This window comes from Rhea pennata, chromosome 12 (assembly GCF_028389875.1).
Source record: "Rhea pennata isolate bPtePen1 chromosome 12, bPtePen1.pri, whole genome shotgun sequence".
NCBI classification, from domain to species: domain Eukaryota; kingdom Metazoa; phylum Chordata; class Aves; order Rheiformes; family Rheidae; genus Rhea; species Rhea pennata.
The window spans coordinates 594,108-612,076 of record NC_084674.1 but is presented as its reverse complement, the minus strand read 5'-3'; the positions used below and the strand labels follow the sequence as shown (position 1 = coordinate 612,076).

General features: G+C 36.4%; 1 protein-coding gene across 1 annotated transcript in view; it reads left to right on the top strand.

Moving 5' to 3' along the window:
• Positions 1-17,969, top strand: part of IFT122 (intraflagellar transport 122) — a 35,133-nt gene that overhangs the window by 8,925 nt on the left and 8,239 nt on the right. Inside the window, exons 12-23 of the mRNA XM_062585646.1 lie at positions 273-410; positions 1,173-1,337; positions 2,221-2,418; positions 4,012-4,152; positions 5,857-5,910; positions 8,422-8,583; positions 11,175-11,341; positions 12,285-12,456; positions 13,497-13,599; positions 15,139-15,279; positions 16,268-16,365; positions 17,259-17,359. Coding sequence (XP_062441630.1) covers positions 273-410; positions 1,173-1,337; positions 2,221-2,418; positions 4,012-4,152; positions 5,857-5,910; positions 8,422-8,583; positions 11,175-11,341; positions 12,285-12,456; positions 13,497-13,599; positions 15,139-15,279; positions 16,268-16,365; positions 17,259-17,359 — 1,640 coding nt within the window. The remainder of the gene's footprint in view (positions 1-272; positions 411-1,172; positions 1,338-2,220; positions 2,419-4,011; positions 4,153-5,856; positions 5,911-8,421; positions 8,584-11,174; positions 11,342-12,284; positions 12,457-13,496; positions 13,600-15,138; positions 15,280-16,267; positions 16,366-17,258; positions 17,360-17,969) is intronic.

Below are 17,969 nucleotides of genomic sequence, written 5' to 3'. Positions count from 1 at the left end.
AAACAGCCTCTGTAAAGAATTTCATAACTTTGCACCCAATCTAGGGAATCTTGGGGGGGGGGGGGCGGGGAGAGAGGACTGCTTAAAAAAGTGGGTTTTTTTGTTTTGTTTTGTTTAGTTCATAGTTTTGGATAGCTAAGACTTTTGACTTTCTCATTGTTATGTGAAGAAGTAGGCAGACACGTCAACGTAGATATAAATGCAGCATATCAGAGGAACAATAGTTTTCTCTTTACCTCCGTGCAGTATGTTGTATATTGTTATATCTTCAGGAGAAAAGATTACAGTGCCTCTCATTTAGTGGCGTTAAAGAACGAGAATGGCTTATGGAATCTCTTATTCGTTACATTAAAGCAATTGGAGGACCTCCAGGAAGAGAAGGCCTCTTAGTTGGTCTAAAGAATGGTCAGGTAATGTGTTATGTCTGATGTGTTTTTTTTCAATGAAAATAAAATCTGGTTTGTGCTCTTTAGAGGAGAACTTAGAAGCAGCACATTAATTTACAACCTAGAATATTATTTGACAAAGTCTCGTCTTGTGTTTAAAAACTAGTTACTTCCATCTTTCATATTCTATGATTACAAAATTCTACAAATGTGTTTATCCTAAATCTGTATGTCATTAGGAACGGCTGACAGAAATTGAGTTGTCAGTGTATTGAGAACCCTTTTTTGCAGGAGTTGAGGGGTGCATGTGCGTGTGTGTGTACACACTTCTCTTGGTGATCAATTGTGAAGGCTAGAATGTTTTAGAAGTGACACTTGTCTATTCAATGAGCTAATTAGCTGAAAATTGCAAGCTGAAGCCCAGAGGTAAGTGATACAGAAAATAGGACAAGAAAAGAATTCAAGAGATCCCTTCCCTTCTATATCTATAATATGCATTTTTGACATATTTTATTTAAATAATTGTTCAGCAAGTGGAACATTACAAAATCCAGTATGTATGGCCGATGTTTTATTTATATGGACTTGAAACCTAGAATATGTTGTGGAAACAAACTTTTTCAAGATACCTCAAATGGAAAGCATTTACTCTAACGCACAATTTATCTTGGGGGGAGCGGGGGAGTGCAGTCATTTATTTTGTATAGCACTAGAGTTGGTACCTGCTATACTATTTCTGGTTTTAGGAAATTTTCGTGGACTGACTTTGATTTCAAATATGTCCAGATTCTGAAGATATTTGTTGATAATGTCTTCGCAATCGTCCTGTTGAAGCAATCCACAGCTGTGCGTTGTCTGGATATGAGTGCATCCCGAAACAAGCTAGCAGTGGTTGATGAAAATGATACCTGCTTAGTATATGATATTCATACCAAAGAGTTGTTGTTTCAGGTAAAATTCAAAGTCTTTTTTATTATTATTTTTTTTTAATTTTTTTTAAAAAAAGTGTGAGAAACCAGGAGTGCAGAATAGGCCAGGAAATGTTGGTGTGCAGAAATTCATACAATTGCCCTTAATCAGACAATGTAGGATTTAGTTGTGATCTATTTCTCCATCAAAACTACTCTTCTGGAGAAAGCAGACAGTGAATTATACAGGAGGTGTGTGTGAGCAACAACTACATTAAAAGCACTTAATGTGACCTTTTCAAGTTAGAGCCCTGTCCTGGTTCCCTTTGAAGTATTAATGAGTGTTTTGGCTTTATCATCGGTAGGAACGGAATTAAAGCTTAAACTTATTTGTTCCTCATTTATTCCCAGACTATAAAATGAATAATAATAATTCTGTCCTTACTGACAGTTTAACAGTTGCTCTAAGGGTTCATCCGTTAATGTTGGTGAAACATTTTCAGAGAACATGGGATAGAAAGTACGAAGTGCTACAAAGATAGGATCTGTAACTTTTTCTGTGACAGACAAAAATTTACCAATTAAATGTGATGACTAGCAAGCTGTGTCTTACTGTGGGATGTTATATATCCTACAGTCCGAGAGTACAGATCATTAACAGAATACACAACAAAACAAGGACAGTTATAATTGTTTATTGAAATGTAAAATATGTTGTGTGGATCTGCTGGGGATTATGTTGGTCTTTAGAATATTACAAATGTAAATAATGAGTGTGTGTAATGAGTGTGTGTGCGTGTGTGTGTGTATCTGCATGTGTTTATACCCAGGCTGTAATATGTCGGATGTTCTAGGTGAAAGACATCTTTCTTAAGAAAGAAGGTGTGATTGTATCTGTTGTAACCATTTATTATCTTGTTTGTTAGGAACCCAATGCTAATAGTGTGGCTTGGAACGCACAGTGTGAGGATATGCTCTGCTTTTCTGGAGGGGGTTACCTCAATATCAAAGCTAGCAACTTCCCTGTCCATCAGCAAAAACTTCAAGGCTTTGTTGTGGGATACAACGGCTCCAAAATCTTCTGTCTTCATGTTTTTTCTATGTCAGCTGTTGAAGTTCCACAGGTAATCCTTTAATCCCATTAAGTCATGCTTTATATTTAATAAACATCAGCGTTTAAGAAGTGAAGAAGCTTTTCTGAAAGTTACCAGTATTTCATATACCAAATGATTGCAATGCAGACTTCTTACTATTTTTGGAGTTTGGCATTAATGAATTTAACTTCATTTTTGCTGCTGATGATTGTTTCTCCTTCTCCCTCTTTACTTGCAAATGTGTTTAATTTAAAAGCAAAGCTGAGGATATGGTTCCAGTGTTACCTCTTCCTGTGTTTTTGTTGTGTCTTTTCTATGTACCTTCTTCAAGTTGTCATTTCATTTTTCCTATGAGTATGTCAAATACTGTCTTATTGTTGCTTTCTCTAGACATGCTTAGACAATATTTAAGCAATACGTTTTAGTCTGAATGTCTGGTGCATATGTAGTCGTTATATTATAAGCTTGAGACTGCTTGAAGTCCTTTCCATAATACAGGAAAGAATAATTTGTGGACGGCAATGGAAGAGGCTAAAACAGTCCAAGAAACAAAACCTAAAAAAAGGTTCTGTCTCATTTGCACACCCAAATGTGGGCTGAATTTGAAGCTGAAAGTCGATGAAGAAGGTGGAAATGCCATGTGCTTGTATTAAAACAATGGGTCCCCATGCTGCAGAGTCTTACCTGTTCTTCTGAGACACTATGCTGATCCCTTAATTAGGCTCTGGGTTGTCCACAGTGTTTGACAGCTCTGGTATCTGTTAGGCCTAGTACAGTTTTTGTCTGGCTTTGGCATTTTATAGCTACAAAATTGCTGTAGAATAGTGTGGGCAGCTTTTTCAACACTATACCTATGCAGGGGCGGGGGAGTACCAAAGACTATACAACTTTCAAAGAAATTGATTAAAAAAAAAAAAAAAAACACAGAAATCAATATATGTACTCTCCTTGATTGCAAGCCCAGAATTAAAGGTAATCTAGCAGCAGTGTTCCCTGTTCTTTCCAAGGTCCAGGCTAAAGTGGCACATCCCTGAGCCTCAGTCAGTCTGCCAGCCTGCAGCAGCTGACATCCCCTCTCCCTAATTCTCTTTAAGGCAGGTGGATCCTTAAGAAGTCAGTGGTTTTTGGGCTTAATAGTCTCAGTCTTGGTAAAACAGCCTTGTCATCAGGGTTAGCACAGAGGAGTTAACTTCTTCATGACAGACCTAGCAGTGTCTTGCATATTGCCTGGGATGCTTTGTAATGGGCCATTATGCCACTGCTCCTACTTGGAGCCTTTGAAAACAACCAACCCCTACTTTGTTCTACTTCTGTAAGTGAAAAAAGCTCATTGTATGTGCATGCATGTACGATGCTCAGAAGAATTTCTATTTGTAATGCCCATGCTAGCAACTAAAGACATCACGATGGACAAGTTTGGGATATAATTAACCCAGCCTGTATAAAAATACAACAGTAATTTCTCCACAGCATTATTCTGTTTGCTATACTAAAATGCGTTCTCTGTTGAGCCTTGTAATGGTTGTAATTAGAACTTTTTTTTCTAATATAGCTAAAGAATTTCACTATTATATCTTAATATTATGCTTTCTGATAAACGCTTTTTTTGATGGAAATCTTCAGTCTGCACCAATGTATCAATATCTGGAACGAAAAATGTTTAAAGAAGCCTATCAAATTGCGTGTTTAGGAGTAACCAATACTGACTGGAAAGAGCTGGCTATGGAAGCTTTAGAAGGGCTGGAGTTTGAAACTGCTAAAAAGGTAAAGTACTTTTACTTAGCAGAAAACCTGTAACTTATATTTTTTTGATGGCTGGACTACAAAGTGATGTTCTTGTATTAAGATCTTGGTCATCTTGGGCATATACATTATTCTAAATATCAAAGACAATGTTGGTCTGTGATATGCACAAGAATTTGAGATAAGGCTTTAGGCAGAAATAAAATTTCTCCCTCTTGATAAATATCATGCTCTAAATCAAAGTGTTAAATATAAAGGAAAGGTTTCTTTCGTCTGTTGGAAAATGAGTTAATGAGTTTGAGTAAAATATAACTGGAAAGTTGTTTAACAGTGATGCTTACCACCAGATGGCAGCAAAGAATTTCTTAGCTAACTTTTTTTTTCCTCCTTCCTTAATGCTATCAATTTATATTTCTAATTTTTTCCTCTCACTCTTTAAGATAGCGTCAGTTTAAATGTGGAAGCTTCACATTCTTTGTTACCTGTGCGTTAATTTTCTTTGTGGACATGCCATTGTTTTAGTCATTTTCTATCTGTATTGCGTTGTTTCTGGGAGTGGCCTCTAAATGGACACATACTGATGAACACAGTTTTCTCTGATGTAAAATACTTCCCTGTTTCCTTTCACCATCTCCTCTCAAATAGAAGAGATCAAAAAAGTTCAGTGTCATGAATATTGTATGAAAGACTAAACGATCTAAAAATATTCAGGAATATCCTGTAATGAGAGACATCCTTTACAAGACAGATTATTTTTTAAATTTTTTATTTGGGGAGAAATTAAATGCTTTTATTTTTTTCCTAAATGGAGGCATCAGAATAATTCTCTCCAGTTTCAAAGATGGCTTTATGCAAATAGATACTCTTAAAGAAGTTTTCAGTGCCTCCTTGGAATTTTTAAGTAGTGTCCTCTTAGAATTAAAGCGGATTAATTTGAACAAAAGCAGCTTCTTGACATTAAAGGCTCTCATAGTTCCTAGTCTGATCTGGTGTAAGCAGAATATTCTATGCCCTCCTGAGCATTAGTTTTGTTAGAATTTTGAACACACTGTTCAAAGAGTTAAATTTCTATTTTTTTGATACATATCAAGAGCAAGTGCTAAGCTGCGCTAACTGGGGACTTTGGGTTGCACATTTATCTGTTTGCAAAATGTATTACACTGTCTCACTGTACTTTTACCTTATCTCTTTACTTCCTTTCTTTCTCTGGACTAATTCTATGATGAATTTTCAGAATGGCGTAAAAACTATAAGCATATGCAGTATGCTTCAGCTTTACAGTTATTTATATGTTCTACCTTGTAATGGTTTCCTTAAATTTGCTTAAGTGTATCATGCCTCATAGTTAAAATGGAAAGGCTATAAAATAGCCAGAGTGGAAGTTTGTAATATTTTAAATGGCATTTTGTATTCTTAGGGGACTGATATACATACGTCTGCTAGTCCCTGCATTTGCTGTTTGTTTTCAGTAATAAACTGTTTGGATTGTACCCTTGTGTTATTTATTGGAATGCTTGAGAGCCCCAATTGTAGTCAGAGCTCATTGGGTTAGAACTACACAAACATAGAAATAGCGTAATTTTCTGTCCTACTTGCATGAAGATAAATATATTGTTTGCTTGTCCATCTCCGTCATCCTTCTACAGCTTGACTTATGCATAACAAAATTCTGTTGATTTCCTAGCTTTTCAAGTTGATTCCTTTTCTTGTTTTTCTTTTCAATAGGCGTTTACCAGAATACGAGACCTTAGATACTTGGAATTGATCAGCAGCATCGAGGTAAGAGAATAATTGGAGCTAGCATGAAGTCTAAGAGCATATATTATGCCAAAATCGGTACTTTTTATTTTGGAGAGATTTTTGTGGAAGCAGTGCTTCTGATTGTTGGATATGTGTAGAGTGAAAAGTCCTTATTAGTAGAGATGACTCAGATCCTTGTCTTGTGTCTAAAACTTTATAGGGAAAAGTAAACTAGGCCTGGGGGACAGTGTACTGTGTGAGTATTTAGAAACCTTTAGGAAAACTGGAAAAACCTTCAATATTTAATTAATAATTGGTAAAATACTACTGTGCTAATGCAACTTAGTACAGAATACTTTATAAACATGAGTTAGTTAAGCCTTTCCCTACCCCCTGGAGGTAGGTAATTACTATTATTATCTTTTTGCAGAGAGAGAGACAGGCCCAGAGAAATAAAATGACAAATTCAAGGTCTCATGACAAGTCAGTGACAATTGGAAACAGAATTTGAGTTTCCTTACTTCCATGCTGTGCTCTAATCGCTAGTTCTCATTCTTTTCACACTTGATAAAATTTAGCTAGACAATACCGTGTGTCATAACTACATTAAAAGGCATGCCATCACTCTTGTACTTTTACAAAGACCACATGGTCATACTTAGTTTGAAGATCTGTGTTGAGATGACATAAAGGGAATTTCTTTCACATGCTAATTAGGTTAAACCAGCTCTACAAAATACAATCCTTGTCTTCCATTTTTGCAGAGCTGTTCTGGTTCTGTCAAAATGCCAGCCATCTATTGGTTGCAGTTAACTTTTCTTGGTGTCTAATATGGGATGAAGCTCTGCGGTAGGAACTGTTTTTATAAAGGTAGATACATATGTAAGAGAATTCTCTTGCTAGTGGTAATGTTTCTTTTCTATGTGTGGTTTTCCAAATCTGGCTCTACTGATGTTTGGGTATTGTCATGTTGTATTCTGTTTAATTAGGAAGATTAATTTCCTTTCTAAAGGACATAAATTTATTTTCAGACTTCTTGAAAAAGCTCCTTCTGAAGTGAGGGGTCTGCATCACTGCTTACTCTTTCTTGTGGTATATTGGATTGTTTTTAGACTTGTAAGGGTATAACTAAGCACTCATATGCCATTAATATGACAGATTCTTCCCAGTAATCACACATTTCTTAAAGTGATGACAGTAGAAACGTAACTTCCAGGTCTCTAAATCTGCCAAATTTCTGTGAAATCTTTCAAGAATGGTATAAGAATTTCTCTGAGCATTTTTTAACCAAGTTTTTAAAGAAGAAACTTTTAATATTAGCCTGATAAGAATCAGCCTAATCAGTAACTGTGGCTACTTTTAAAAATTTATGTATAGCCTTGGTCTCTTTAAATCAATGTACTTCTATAGATGTGATCCATGAACGGGATTTCTCTGTGGCACTGCACGCTCTCTGATCATGTGGGAGCTACCACATGTGCAGAGCAAGAGCAAGGCAGTTATCCCTGAGTTGCTGGAGTTCTGTAAACTCGCTACTGAACTTGTCTCACAGTAACTTGCTTGTGTGTCCAAATTCTTTATTGGTTCTTTGGAATTGTTTTTCTCCTTTTCTCTCCTTTTTCTCCTTTTTTCTTCTTAGTCTCTAACTTTTACCTAGTATGATACGATACCGTGTATTTAATTAATGAACTACATTGGGCCAGACTTGATGCAGTTTCAATGTATGTGTGTTTTTTATAGTGTTTGTGAATTCCCATAACGCAGGAATTGAATCTTTAATTAAGAAATTATAATATTTAATAGTGGAATGCTACAATTGGGAGCACCAAAAAAATAGTAAATTGTAGGCAGACCTCCATTGATTTGCCCAGAAGTTCTTTAAGGTCAACAGAAACTGTTTCTGATTTGGTAGTGCAAACTCTTTCAAGATGACTGCTTAATGATACATATCTGGGTATCAGCTTAAATGTGCTACAACCGCAACTCCAGTTAGCAGGACAACATACACAGGCCACCCTGGAAGCAACTGCTACCTGCCTGGATTCATGAGCTCTTATATGTGGGGACAGTGGTGGTGACACTGTTTCGATTCAGTGGCAGATTACTATGCCTTTGAATCTGCTTATTAGTAGCAATTTTTTCATGCCTGTTTTCCCGCATACCCACCCATATACTGTTAATTTAGGTGAATTAAATGCTACAGAATTTCTGCAGGGGAAAATAAGGAACCCATCAGATGCCTTTTTTTAAAATAGCATAATGATAGCATATGTTGAATATTTTTCTGTATGACATCAGAAGAAGTGTTTTTTTCATCACTTCAGTTTCATAGTGACATTTAATTTTGCTCTTCCTAATTTCAATTAAGAAGGGATTTAATCCTTCAATTATAAATTCATCAGAAATATAGAAAGACAAAAACCTGTTATTAAGATAATTATATTAATAGTTAAAATATAAGCCTGAAAATCTGGCTTTTCAATGGCTATTTCTAAACTGTATCAAGTTCATATAGAATCTCTCCCTTCTCTCCCCTCCCACTTTCCCCAGGAGCGGAAGAAGCACGGTGAGAACAACAATGAATTGTTCCTAGCAGATGTTTATGCCTATCAGGGAAAATTTCATGAAGCAGCTAAATTGTACAAAAAGAGTGGACATGAAAACCTGGCTCTCGATATGTACTCTGATTTACGCATGTTTGACTATGCTAAGGTAATTGTTTGCAACTTAGTATTTAAACACAGAAATATTAAAGTAATAATAGAGTAGCTGTAAATTTTTTCAAAGTATGATTCTACCAATGGCTGGGTAAAATGTATGTTTGGATCTATGGCTTTTTTTTCAGTTAGTTAGCCCCAAGTTCATTTGGCTTATAAGTGGGGAAAGATGAGTATCTTCTGTCTATATGCAGTGGTAGTTCGGAGTCTTTTACTGAGGTAAGTAATTTTGCCTTATATCTTTTCAGACACATCCATGGAGTTCGGAGGTTTTCAATGTTTTTTTTTTTTTTTTTTTTTGGTGGACACCACCAAGGTGACTTTTTCATTACGATTGTATGGTATTGTCTTTGGTCATTTTCCTTATGAAAAAGATAAGTCTAGATATTGTAGCTCTGTTTCTTTCTCATTATCTTGTTCAAGAGTACTTTTCTTTGTCTTTCAAAGATAATGAGTTAGCATATATGCAAAGTGGAGGTAAGTATGCCGTGCGTTTAATTCACTTTTGTATTATAAAAAAAAATCATTTTCCTTCAGAGTTTGAACTTAAACAAATGTTTGGGTCATTCTATATTAATGTATTTTATGAAGTATGTAATATACTAACCTAGTATGTTTTTGTTTATCAGAGTTTACTTCCAAAGATTAGATCTGTTTTGACATTTTTTAAACTCTATTCCCATGTAGAAATAAAATAAATACAGTTTGTTTTTAAAGTGGCATTTTTATATGGTGATAAGAAAGGATTATTTGGCTTTTAACTCTATAGTGCTTTCTTATCAAAATCTCTGAGAATGCCTGCACTGTTTAATCTCACTCATTACACATCAGAGTCTCATTCTGTGCAATATAGGACAAAGCCTTTACCATAACATGCACATGAACTGTTTTAGCATAGATTCCACAAATTGTGCTACAGATAAATCTTTTTATTTCAAGCCCAAAATGTAAATAATTTGGAATTTTCCTCATATAAGTCTGACTTTCACTATTTTTCTCTGATGAGTCTTAGTTAGCTTCAATATTTTGATTCTTCTTGTATGTAAATTTAATTCATAGATGAAAATCCCATCCATCCTCGTAAGAATCTTTTGGTTCTTGGCAGTAGTCATGGCTATATTTAACTAACAGAGTAAAAGGACTTGTGGCTTCTCTCCTTGAGAGTAACTCCATGCAGAGGAAATTAAAGGTATTTAATAGCATGTGAAGGAAGCTTCTTGTGCAGGGAGTACACAGTATATGGAGTAGAGATGTGAATATGAAACTCCCTTGCTTGCCAGGTATTCTTCCAAAGCAAGTTAGTTTTGGGGGGGTTTAGTTTTGTTTTGTTTTAAATGCTGTCAGAATTAAGCAAAGGGACACTTTCAGAATCTGATACCTTGTGGTTGAGCTTGACCTTGATTGGTTCTGAGTAGAGAGTCCAGACTATAGAGGCAGAGGTCAGGTCCTTTGATACATGGCCACAGACTTGTTATCACTCTATCAGATTACAAATTACTGAGAATCTTTAGAAAAGAAAAAAGAAAAGAAAGAAGGGAAAAAAAAAAAAGACTAAAACCTTTGTAGATTAAGAAGCTGAGCTTTTGGTTACAAACTTATTTTTAATGACCTGAGCTGGAAAACAAATTATTAAAATATTTTTCATTTCATAGAGGCTATTTTAATGGACAGTAGTCTGTTCTGTTAATAGCCAAAATTGCCCTTAATCCCTCTTTCAGTGCTGAAGTACTTTTTATCTGGCTCATGATGTCAACATATGTGAACCACATGGTGCTAAGGCTTCAGTATTGGCAGAGGAAGCTGAACAAACTATCATAAATGTTTCCAAAGTGGTCATCATCACAGCATCTAGAATTGGTGTTTTATTACTGTGCAGAAGTTTGGCCAAGATCTGTAGTTCAGAATCCTGCTCACTTTTGAGCAGCTGTCATTTTGTCCTTATCTAACAACTTCCTTGATATATCATAATATAATCATCAAATATATTTGCAGAAAATGAGATTTCAACCTTTAATGGATTTGGGGCTGGGTATCCTGATCCTAATACAAGATAAAGTGGTTGTTAACTCAGAAGAGGGCAGGGTAATTATTAAGAATGAAACAGTACCTTCTTTACTTGCAAAATAAAGTTTGAACATTGGAATTGGTCTGTTGAAGTTTTTTTGAGTGGTACTATTTTGTTTTGGAAAGATATGTTCCTGAAAAGCGTGCACAAATCATGACTTGTATCCACTTAAACTAAACAGGATCAACAGTGTGAGCTTTCCAGGTTATCCGATGGGGACATACATATTACCTCTGAGGCATCTGTGTCATTATTCTCCTGGCCTTTCTCGAATCTCCTGTCTTTTTTAACTGAAAATGGTCTAGACTGGAGATTTGCCATTGTCACGTACAAAATACACTGGTCCTTGGTAATTAGTTGCTGAAGGCTGTGTCAGTTCACTTTGTTCTGTATGCAAAATTTCTTATCTTAGGGAGACATTACAGTATTCATCAAAAAAGAACTTTATTTACTTTATGATTTGAAATATAATAGTATTTGTGATCAGAAGGTAATGCAAACTTTCTCTTGCACTGTTTCAGGATTTTCTGGGATCTGGAGACCCTAAAGATACAAAGATGCTAATAAAAAAACAAGCGGATTGGGCCAAGAATATCAATGAACCAAAAGCAGCAGTGGAGATGTACCTCTCTGCTGGCGAGCACATGAAGGCCATAGAAATCAGTGGGGACCATGGCTGGGTTGACATGTATGTGTTAGTTCTATTTCAGAGCTAATGTAATACGTAATAAAAACTCCAATGAATTCTCTATAATTTTAAAGTAAGACGAAGCTTGCCTAATACGCTGCCTTGTTTATGTCAAATTGAGTATAGTTGTAGTTGAAGCACTTCTACAATCAAAAATATTTTTCGAAGTCATATATTTAAGGGGTAGGATCGTAAATATACTACAAAAAACAAACAAAACTGTAACAGGTATGAATGGGTTTATCTGTAGTATGAGGCTGTCTTCTAAAATATGCATATCTTAAGCTTCTCAGAGTAATCATCACATCACTGCTTATATATGGCAGTCTATTTCTGTTGTTTTAAGCTCTTAAAAGATACTAATTGAGCAGGCAGACTAAGATACTAATTGAGAGGATGACTGAGACGCAGAACTCCTAGAAAGAATTTCTGGGGCCATTCCTGTCACTGGTCAAATTCTCCTTGACTTAACCATAATTCATGCTTTGAGTCTTTTGTTAAGTTGCTGTAAAAGCTTAGACAGATAATACAACTTTCCCTTGCCTCAGTTTTGCGGTTTGCCAAATAGGATAGTATTTATTCAAGAATCTTTTTTTAGGTCAGGGTTGAGAAGGTGTGGCACGTGTGACTTAGTCATGCAGGATCTGCTACCTGTCTCCATCTTCATGGCTGAGCAAATCTATTGAAGTTACTCCTTGCTGAAATACGGAACTGCACACATGAGTAAAGATTGTGGGAACAGGTCTTGAGTTTGTAAAAAGTTCTTTGAATGTTTACTGAAAGCTGCTTAAAGCATGTAGGATAGTACTGTATTACAATAATTACAATAAAGTTAATTATTACAATAATTAACTGTTTGAGAGCGAAAAGTTGTTACAACAACCAAACAAAAGGCAAAGCAAAAAGGCAGAACTTAAAACATCTTTTCTATGTGTGTGCCTAGGTTAATTGAAATAGCTCGAAAACTGGATAAAGCTGAGCGTGAGCCTTTGTCAAAATGTGCCTTCTATTTTAAGAAACTTGATAACCCTGGCTATGCAGCAGAAACCTACATGAAGGTTGGAGACCTGAAAGCATTGATCCATCTCCATGTAGAGACTCATCGCTGGGAAGAAGTAAGCATGCCTTTGATTCCAAACCTGTGCTTAAAGTTGCTACTAATTATTATCTGTGATTGCAAGAAAGGGAGACAAATGTCTGGCTCTTCCACTACTTCTAGTCAAGGTTTTGAAGTCAAGCTAATTTGCCCGTACTCCTGCTGTAGTTAATGGAGAGGCAGGGAGAGCAGATTCTTTGGATTGTGATTCAGTGTGCTTAAGTTCATTTTGTTTGATGGCGTTTTTTTTTTTTTTTTTTTTAAAGTATCGTTGTTGAATATGTCTTGATACGGCTTCAGTTCTGTATTTCCTCTTGAGTAATGGTTGCCTGTGAATCAATGGGATGCTTCTAGCCCATAAGAAACAATAAATAATAATTATGTCCTGGGAACTTGTTATGAACTGCATTAATTTTGTAATTTGGATAAGATACCTGAGTGAGAATACTCTATGCATAATTTAAATCTGATGAATGTGTGTTGTGGTAGCGTGGACACCTCTCTAATTGGATTTGGGCTTATGATTAGGCAAAGCTCTGCTTACCTCACTTTTTCTTCTCTTTTTTTTTTCTTTTGTACATGTGGGTCTGCCAGTACCATTCCATTTCACAGAAAGAGCCACTGTTAGTTTTGTTCTTGTTTCTTCACTTTAAATTTTTGCTGAGTGTAGTCTCATTTACTCACTAGGTAGTGAGTACAGGAAGCTGATCTAGACTGTATTTATAGTGGTACTTCGATTTCTTTAGATGATAGATTTAGAAAAAATATTTTTTGTCTCTTGCTGTGAAATCCACTAAATTGTCTAGATAATCGCTTCATTTTTTTCTGATTCAGAAACTGGACTATTACTGGGCTTAGTTTTTGTTGTTGATTGCTTATCATTTTAAGACATTAGCTTCATATTTATTGGACAAAACATGAATTACAATCTTTATTCTACTTATGTATTTTTATTGTGAATTTATTTAGGGCTTAAAAGATCACTCCCATGGAGTATGCTAAATCCTTAGGTGTTTAAATGGTGCAGTATTCTAAAAACATATTTATTCTGTACTTCAGGCCTTTGCATTGACTGAAAAGCATTCTGAATTCAAAGATGATGTCTATGTCCCTTATGCTCAGTGGCTAGCAGAGAATGATAGATTTGAAGAAGCACAAAAAGGTAAGAGCGCACCTGCGGGAGATCACTATATACTTGAATGTGCTCAGTACTTTTCCAGTACAGAATATGCAGTTTCTGCCCTACAGAGTTTTGAATCTGTGAGATGCAAAAAGAAATAAATAGAATATGTATTTTCATAGTGGTGTTAAGAGACTGTATGGAGGTCTCCTTGATTGATAAGAAAATATGATAGATTTAATAAAAATTATGCTGTCTAAATAATTTCGTATTTTCTGTCCCATTGCATATCTGAGTATGACTCGTGGCAACAGCTATTTGTCATGTTATCTGAACTTTCCTTTAAAAAAAAATAATTTTCATCACAATAGGATTCAAAATGTAGCAGGAACCTTACAAACCTGTGTAGAAAGCGTATTTTCCCTTGTATTTAGGTAATGTTGGGCTTGTACAAGTAAAATTTTCATCTTTGTTTATAGATAATTTTATGATACTAACAAAATCCACAAAACATCTTAAAGAGGACTGTCAGCTTTCCATCATGTGGACAGGCTTCCCAGTTTTATTCGTAAACTGTTCAAGGGTTGTGGAGAGGTTGAAGCAAACTCAATGCAGAGCCAGCATATTCCCAGTACAGATATTTTTCTCAGGTGCAGCTCCATGTGATGGGTGCATCTGCTGTTTCCAGAGCCAGCTCAGCTCTAAGAGTATAACTGCATTTGCTTATAACAGCCAAGCCAGTAAGCATGCTAGCTATGAGCTATCTCTGTGCAAAACTAGTTTGTGTGTGTCTCTGCCAAATGTTTGAGCATCTGGTGTTAGGGTAGCTTAGTAGTTTGCACATAGAACAGTGTGGATATAGGTATGCTGTTCCCAGGTTAGAGTTTGTTCCACACAGCTTGGTGCTGTTGAGTGAGCTAGAGATCATTGTGCAGGTGTGTGAGAATTTGGTTATAGCTGAGCTAGCTGATGTCAGGAGGCAATTGTGCAGTCTATTTTTTATTTTATTTTATTTTTCTTTATACCCTATATGCAGACTGTCAAATGCATATTTACCAAGTGGGGATTCAGGATTTAACTTTAGAGCATCAGTTAAAGACATGCTCTTAATAAATAATAGGATATAGTAAATGCTATAGTATTTTAAAATACTGAGCATTACAAACCAGAGTGCTAGCTTCACACCTTACCTTATAGTATTTTTGAATACAGATGTGATATTGCAGTGTTCAGAATTGCCATTGTTTGTACAGAGGTCTAATCAGGACTGTATTTTTGCTATTTGCTAGCTTTTAAAAAAGCAACCAGCTTTGTACAACATCTGTCTGCTGCAGTAATGTTTCTGCCTCAGGAACCTCCCGAGACAGCGCAAAAGCCACAAAATACCTACAGATGCTTCTCATGTTCCATTAGTGTTGCTGCTTTCAAGGAGAAAAGTACCAGTGTATAATCCCTTTTCATCCTGCCCTGGATAGACTGTTTGATATTGGCTGAATAGATTGTTCTTAATTTAAAAACATTAATCTCAGTTAATTGATACAATCATACTGTAAAAATTCTTTGTTTTGGCCTTCTTTGTAGCATTCCACAAGGCTGGCAGGCAAAGTGAAGCTGTAAGAGTGCTGGAGCAGCTAACTCACAATGCTGTTGTAGAAAGCCGATTTAATGATGCTGCCTATTATTACTGGATGCTCTCCATGCAGTGTTTAGATATAGCACAAGGTAAGTAACTGAAAACAAGTTCACATTTGTTACCTTCCTGCACATGTAGACAGTCAGTTACTGAATTGCAGTAACATTACTGCAGCTACTTTTATGTTGTTTTTATACTGTGCATAACTGCTATTTTTGTAGTCCCCCAGTTTTCCTGTGTTTATTAAAACAAAGGAACAAACAAACATCAGCATGTATAGGCCTCATTTTGAAATCTGACTATAATCAAATTCTTGTCTCTTGGGGCTGCATATCCTCACATACCTTCTCTCAACACATTTGAATTAGAGAAGTGACTGGAGGGTTAAAGTATTAGTAAATAAAAGATGATCTGGAAATGTAAGATGCATCTAGTATTAGAGCATGGGTTTGTGAGATATTTCATAAATTATTTCTGTAACAAAGAGAAAACTGATTGTTCATTAGCTATTATCTTGTCTTCTAAATGTGTTTCACTGGGAGAGAGGTGGAGCCAGTGGTTAGGAGGTGTAATTTAGTAATAATGAATACAAAAGAGTGTAATGCTGCCTTTTGTCTGGTACTGTAACATCTTTTTTTTATTTTAGCCATCTACAGTAGTGCTGATTTATTATCCCTCAGGTATTGTACAGAGATGCAAATTGTTCCAAATTGTTCAGTAGTGTATTTAATATTTATGAAACAAATGTTTCAAAACTCATTTTATCTCTAAACTCTAAAGTTATGGATGAGCTTTCCAGTGATGGATGGCTATTATTTTCTACCTTTAACTAAGCTAAAGCCTCTGGCTGTATTAAAACCATTGCATTAACCATTCTACATTTTAACATGCTTATTTCAAAGCAGCAACTTGCTCACAGAAATGGCAAGACTGTATAACTGTGGCTTGCACAGGTAGATAGGACATACTTGGACTGTACATTAGTCTTTCAGAAGTGGTGGCACTAGAATCATAATGCACTCATTTCTTACCATTGAGTATCTTGGAGGCTTAGATTAATGCCTTTACCTCCCACAGAGAATGAACAACAGAAGACTGAAATGTTACAGAAATTTCATCACTTCCAGCATTTGGCAGAAGTTTACCACGTCTATCATTTTATTCAAAGATACACCGTAAGATATTTACTTTAGAAGTTGTTTTTATTCTTCATGAGCATTTTTCTTCAGGGAGTCCAGAAATAACTAGGAACAATTAATGACTCTTCAGGCAATTAAAAATTGAATGTAGATCAGTGGTACTGTATAGTAACTTGATTTATTTCTTTGCCTTCTGTTGTACTGTGCTAGAACTTCTGTTGTCTTAATTTCTAAAAACTGCAGTGCAGAGAGAACCTCAGCAGATTTGTACTTCTCTCAGTGTGGGTGGAGGATATGATGATGGCTGAATTTCCATTTCAAGCTCTTTTTGCTAGCTAAATTGGATTGGTTCCACAGTGACCCAGGCCTCTGGTCCTATACAGGCTGTGGTAGGATTTTTTCTTTAATCATGGAAGACAGGTTTGAACAGAAGAAAGCCTTGAATTTGGGGATTCCCGTAATGTACATGTATCAGCAGTGATGTGTGTAAGCTACTTCAAAATGATATGCAATCATGAGTGGGGAGCTCCTGTCACTTCCAGAAATTATAAGACTCTTGCCCTCATATCCTTTACAGAAAGTTTGAGAACCCTTAATTCTTGCCCAAAAGAAGGCTCTGCTATGGTGATCTTTGCTAATGAGACTATTTTTAGACCTTACAGTAGTGGAGACTCCACACCCTTCCTGGGCAGTCTGTCCTGGTGTCTAATTGCCTGTTAGAAAATTGTTTTAACTACACAAATCCCTTTCTCTCTTGTCTGTATGTAGCAGGCATTTGGTGATAAAGGCGTGCAAAATACACTTGTAATGTCCTGCCAGCACTTCTTGTTTTTGCAGTTGTATCCAAGTACAGTGACTTACTTGAGATGCTCAGTTGCTAGTTGTTGCTTCTAGCTTAGAAATGTATATCTGTATTTTTCATACTGCAGGAGGAGCCTTTCAGTTTCCACTTGCCTGAAACACTCTTCAATATTTCCAGGTTTCTGCTTCACAGCTTAACGAAAGAGACTCCTCTGGGGATCTCGAAAGTGTATCCTTCCAAAGCAGTACAGAATCTAGAAGTTATCTTCTGAGATGCATGAAAAGAGTAACTGATGTTGATCTACAATGCAAAGATCTACTGTAGGGTGTATTTGGTTTCAGCTATTGGTTAAAGTTAATGAAAACTGACTTCTGTCCTTAAGATAGCAATCACCATCTTCAAACCATTGTGTGAAGACTGGGGAAAATGTAGGCCCACTACTGAAGGGGGCGGACGCCCTGGTGACAAAGGCTACAGAGAAGGCAGAATTACTGAATGCTGTCATTGCTTCAGTCTTCACTGCTGAGGGCAGCCCTCAAGAATCCTGCAGCCTGGACGTGAGGGAGAAAGTCTGGAGAAGGGAAGACTTCCCTTTGGTTGAGGAGGATAGGATTAGAGACCTTCTGGGCAAGCCTGATGTTCACGAATCCGTGAGCCCGGATGGGATGCACCCACGGGTACTGAGGGAGCTCATGGATGTTGTTGCCAGGCCACTCTCCATCATCTTTGAAAGGTCCTGGAGAACTGGAGAGGTGCCTGAGGACTGGAAGAAAGCCAGTGTCACTGCAGTCTTCAAGAAAGGCAAGAAGGAGGACCCAGGCAATTATAGGCCTGTCAG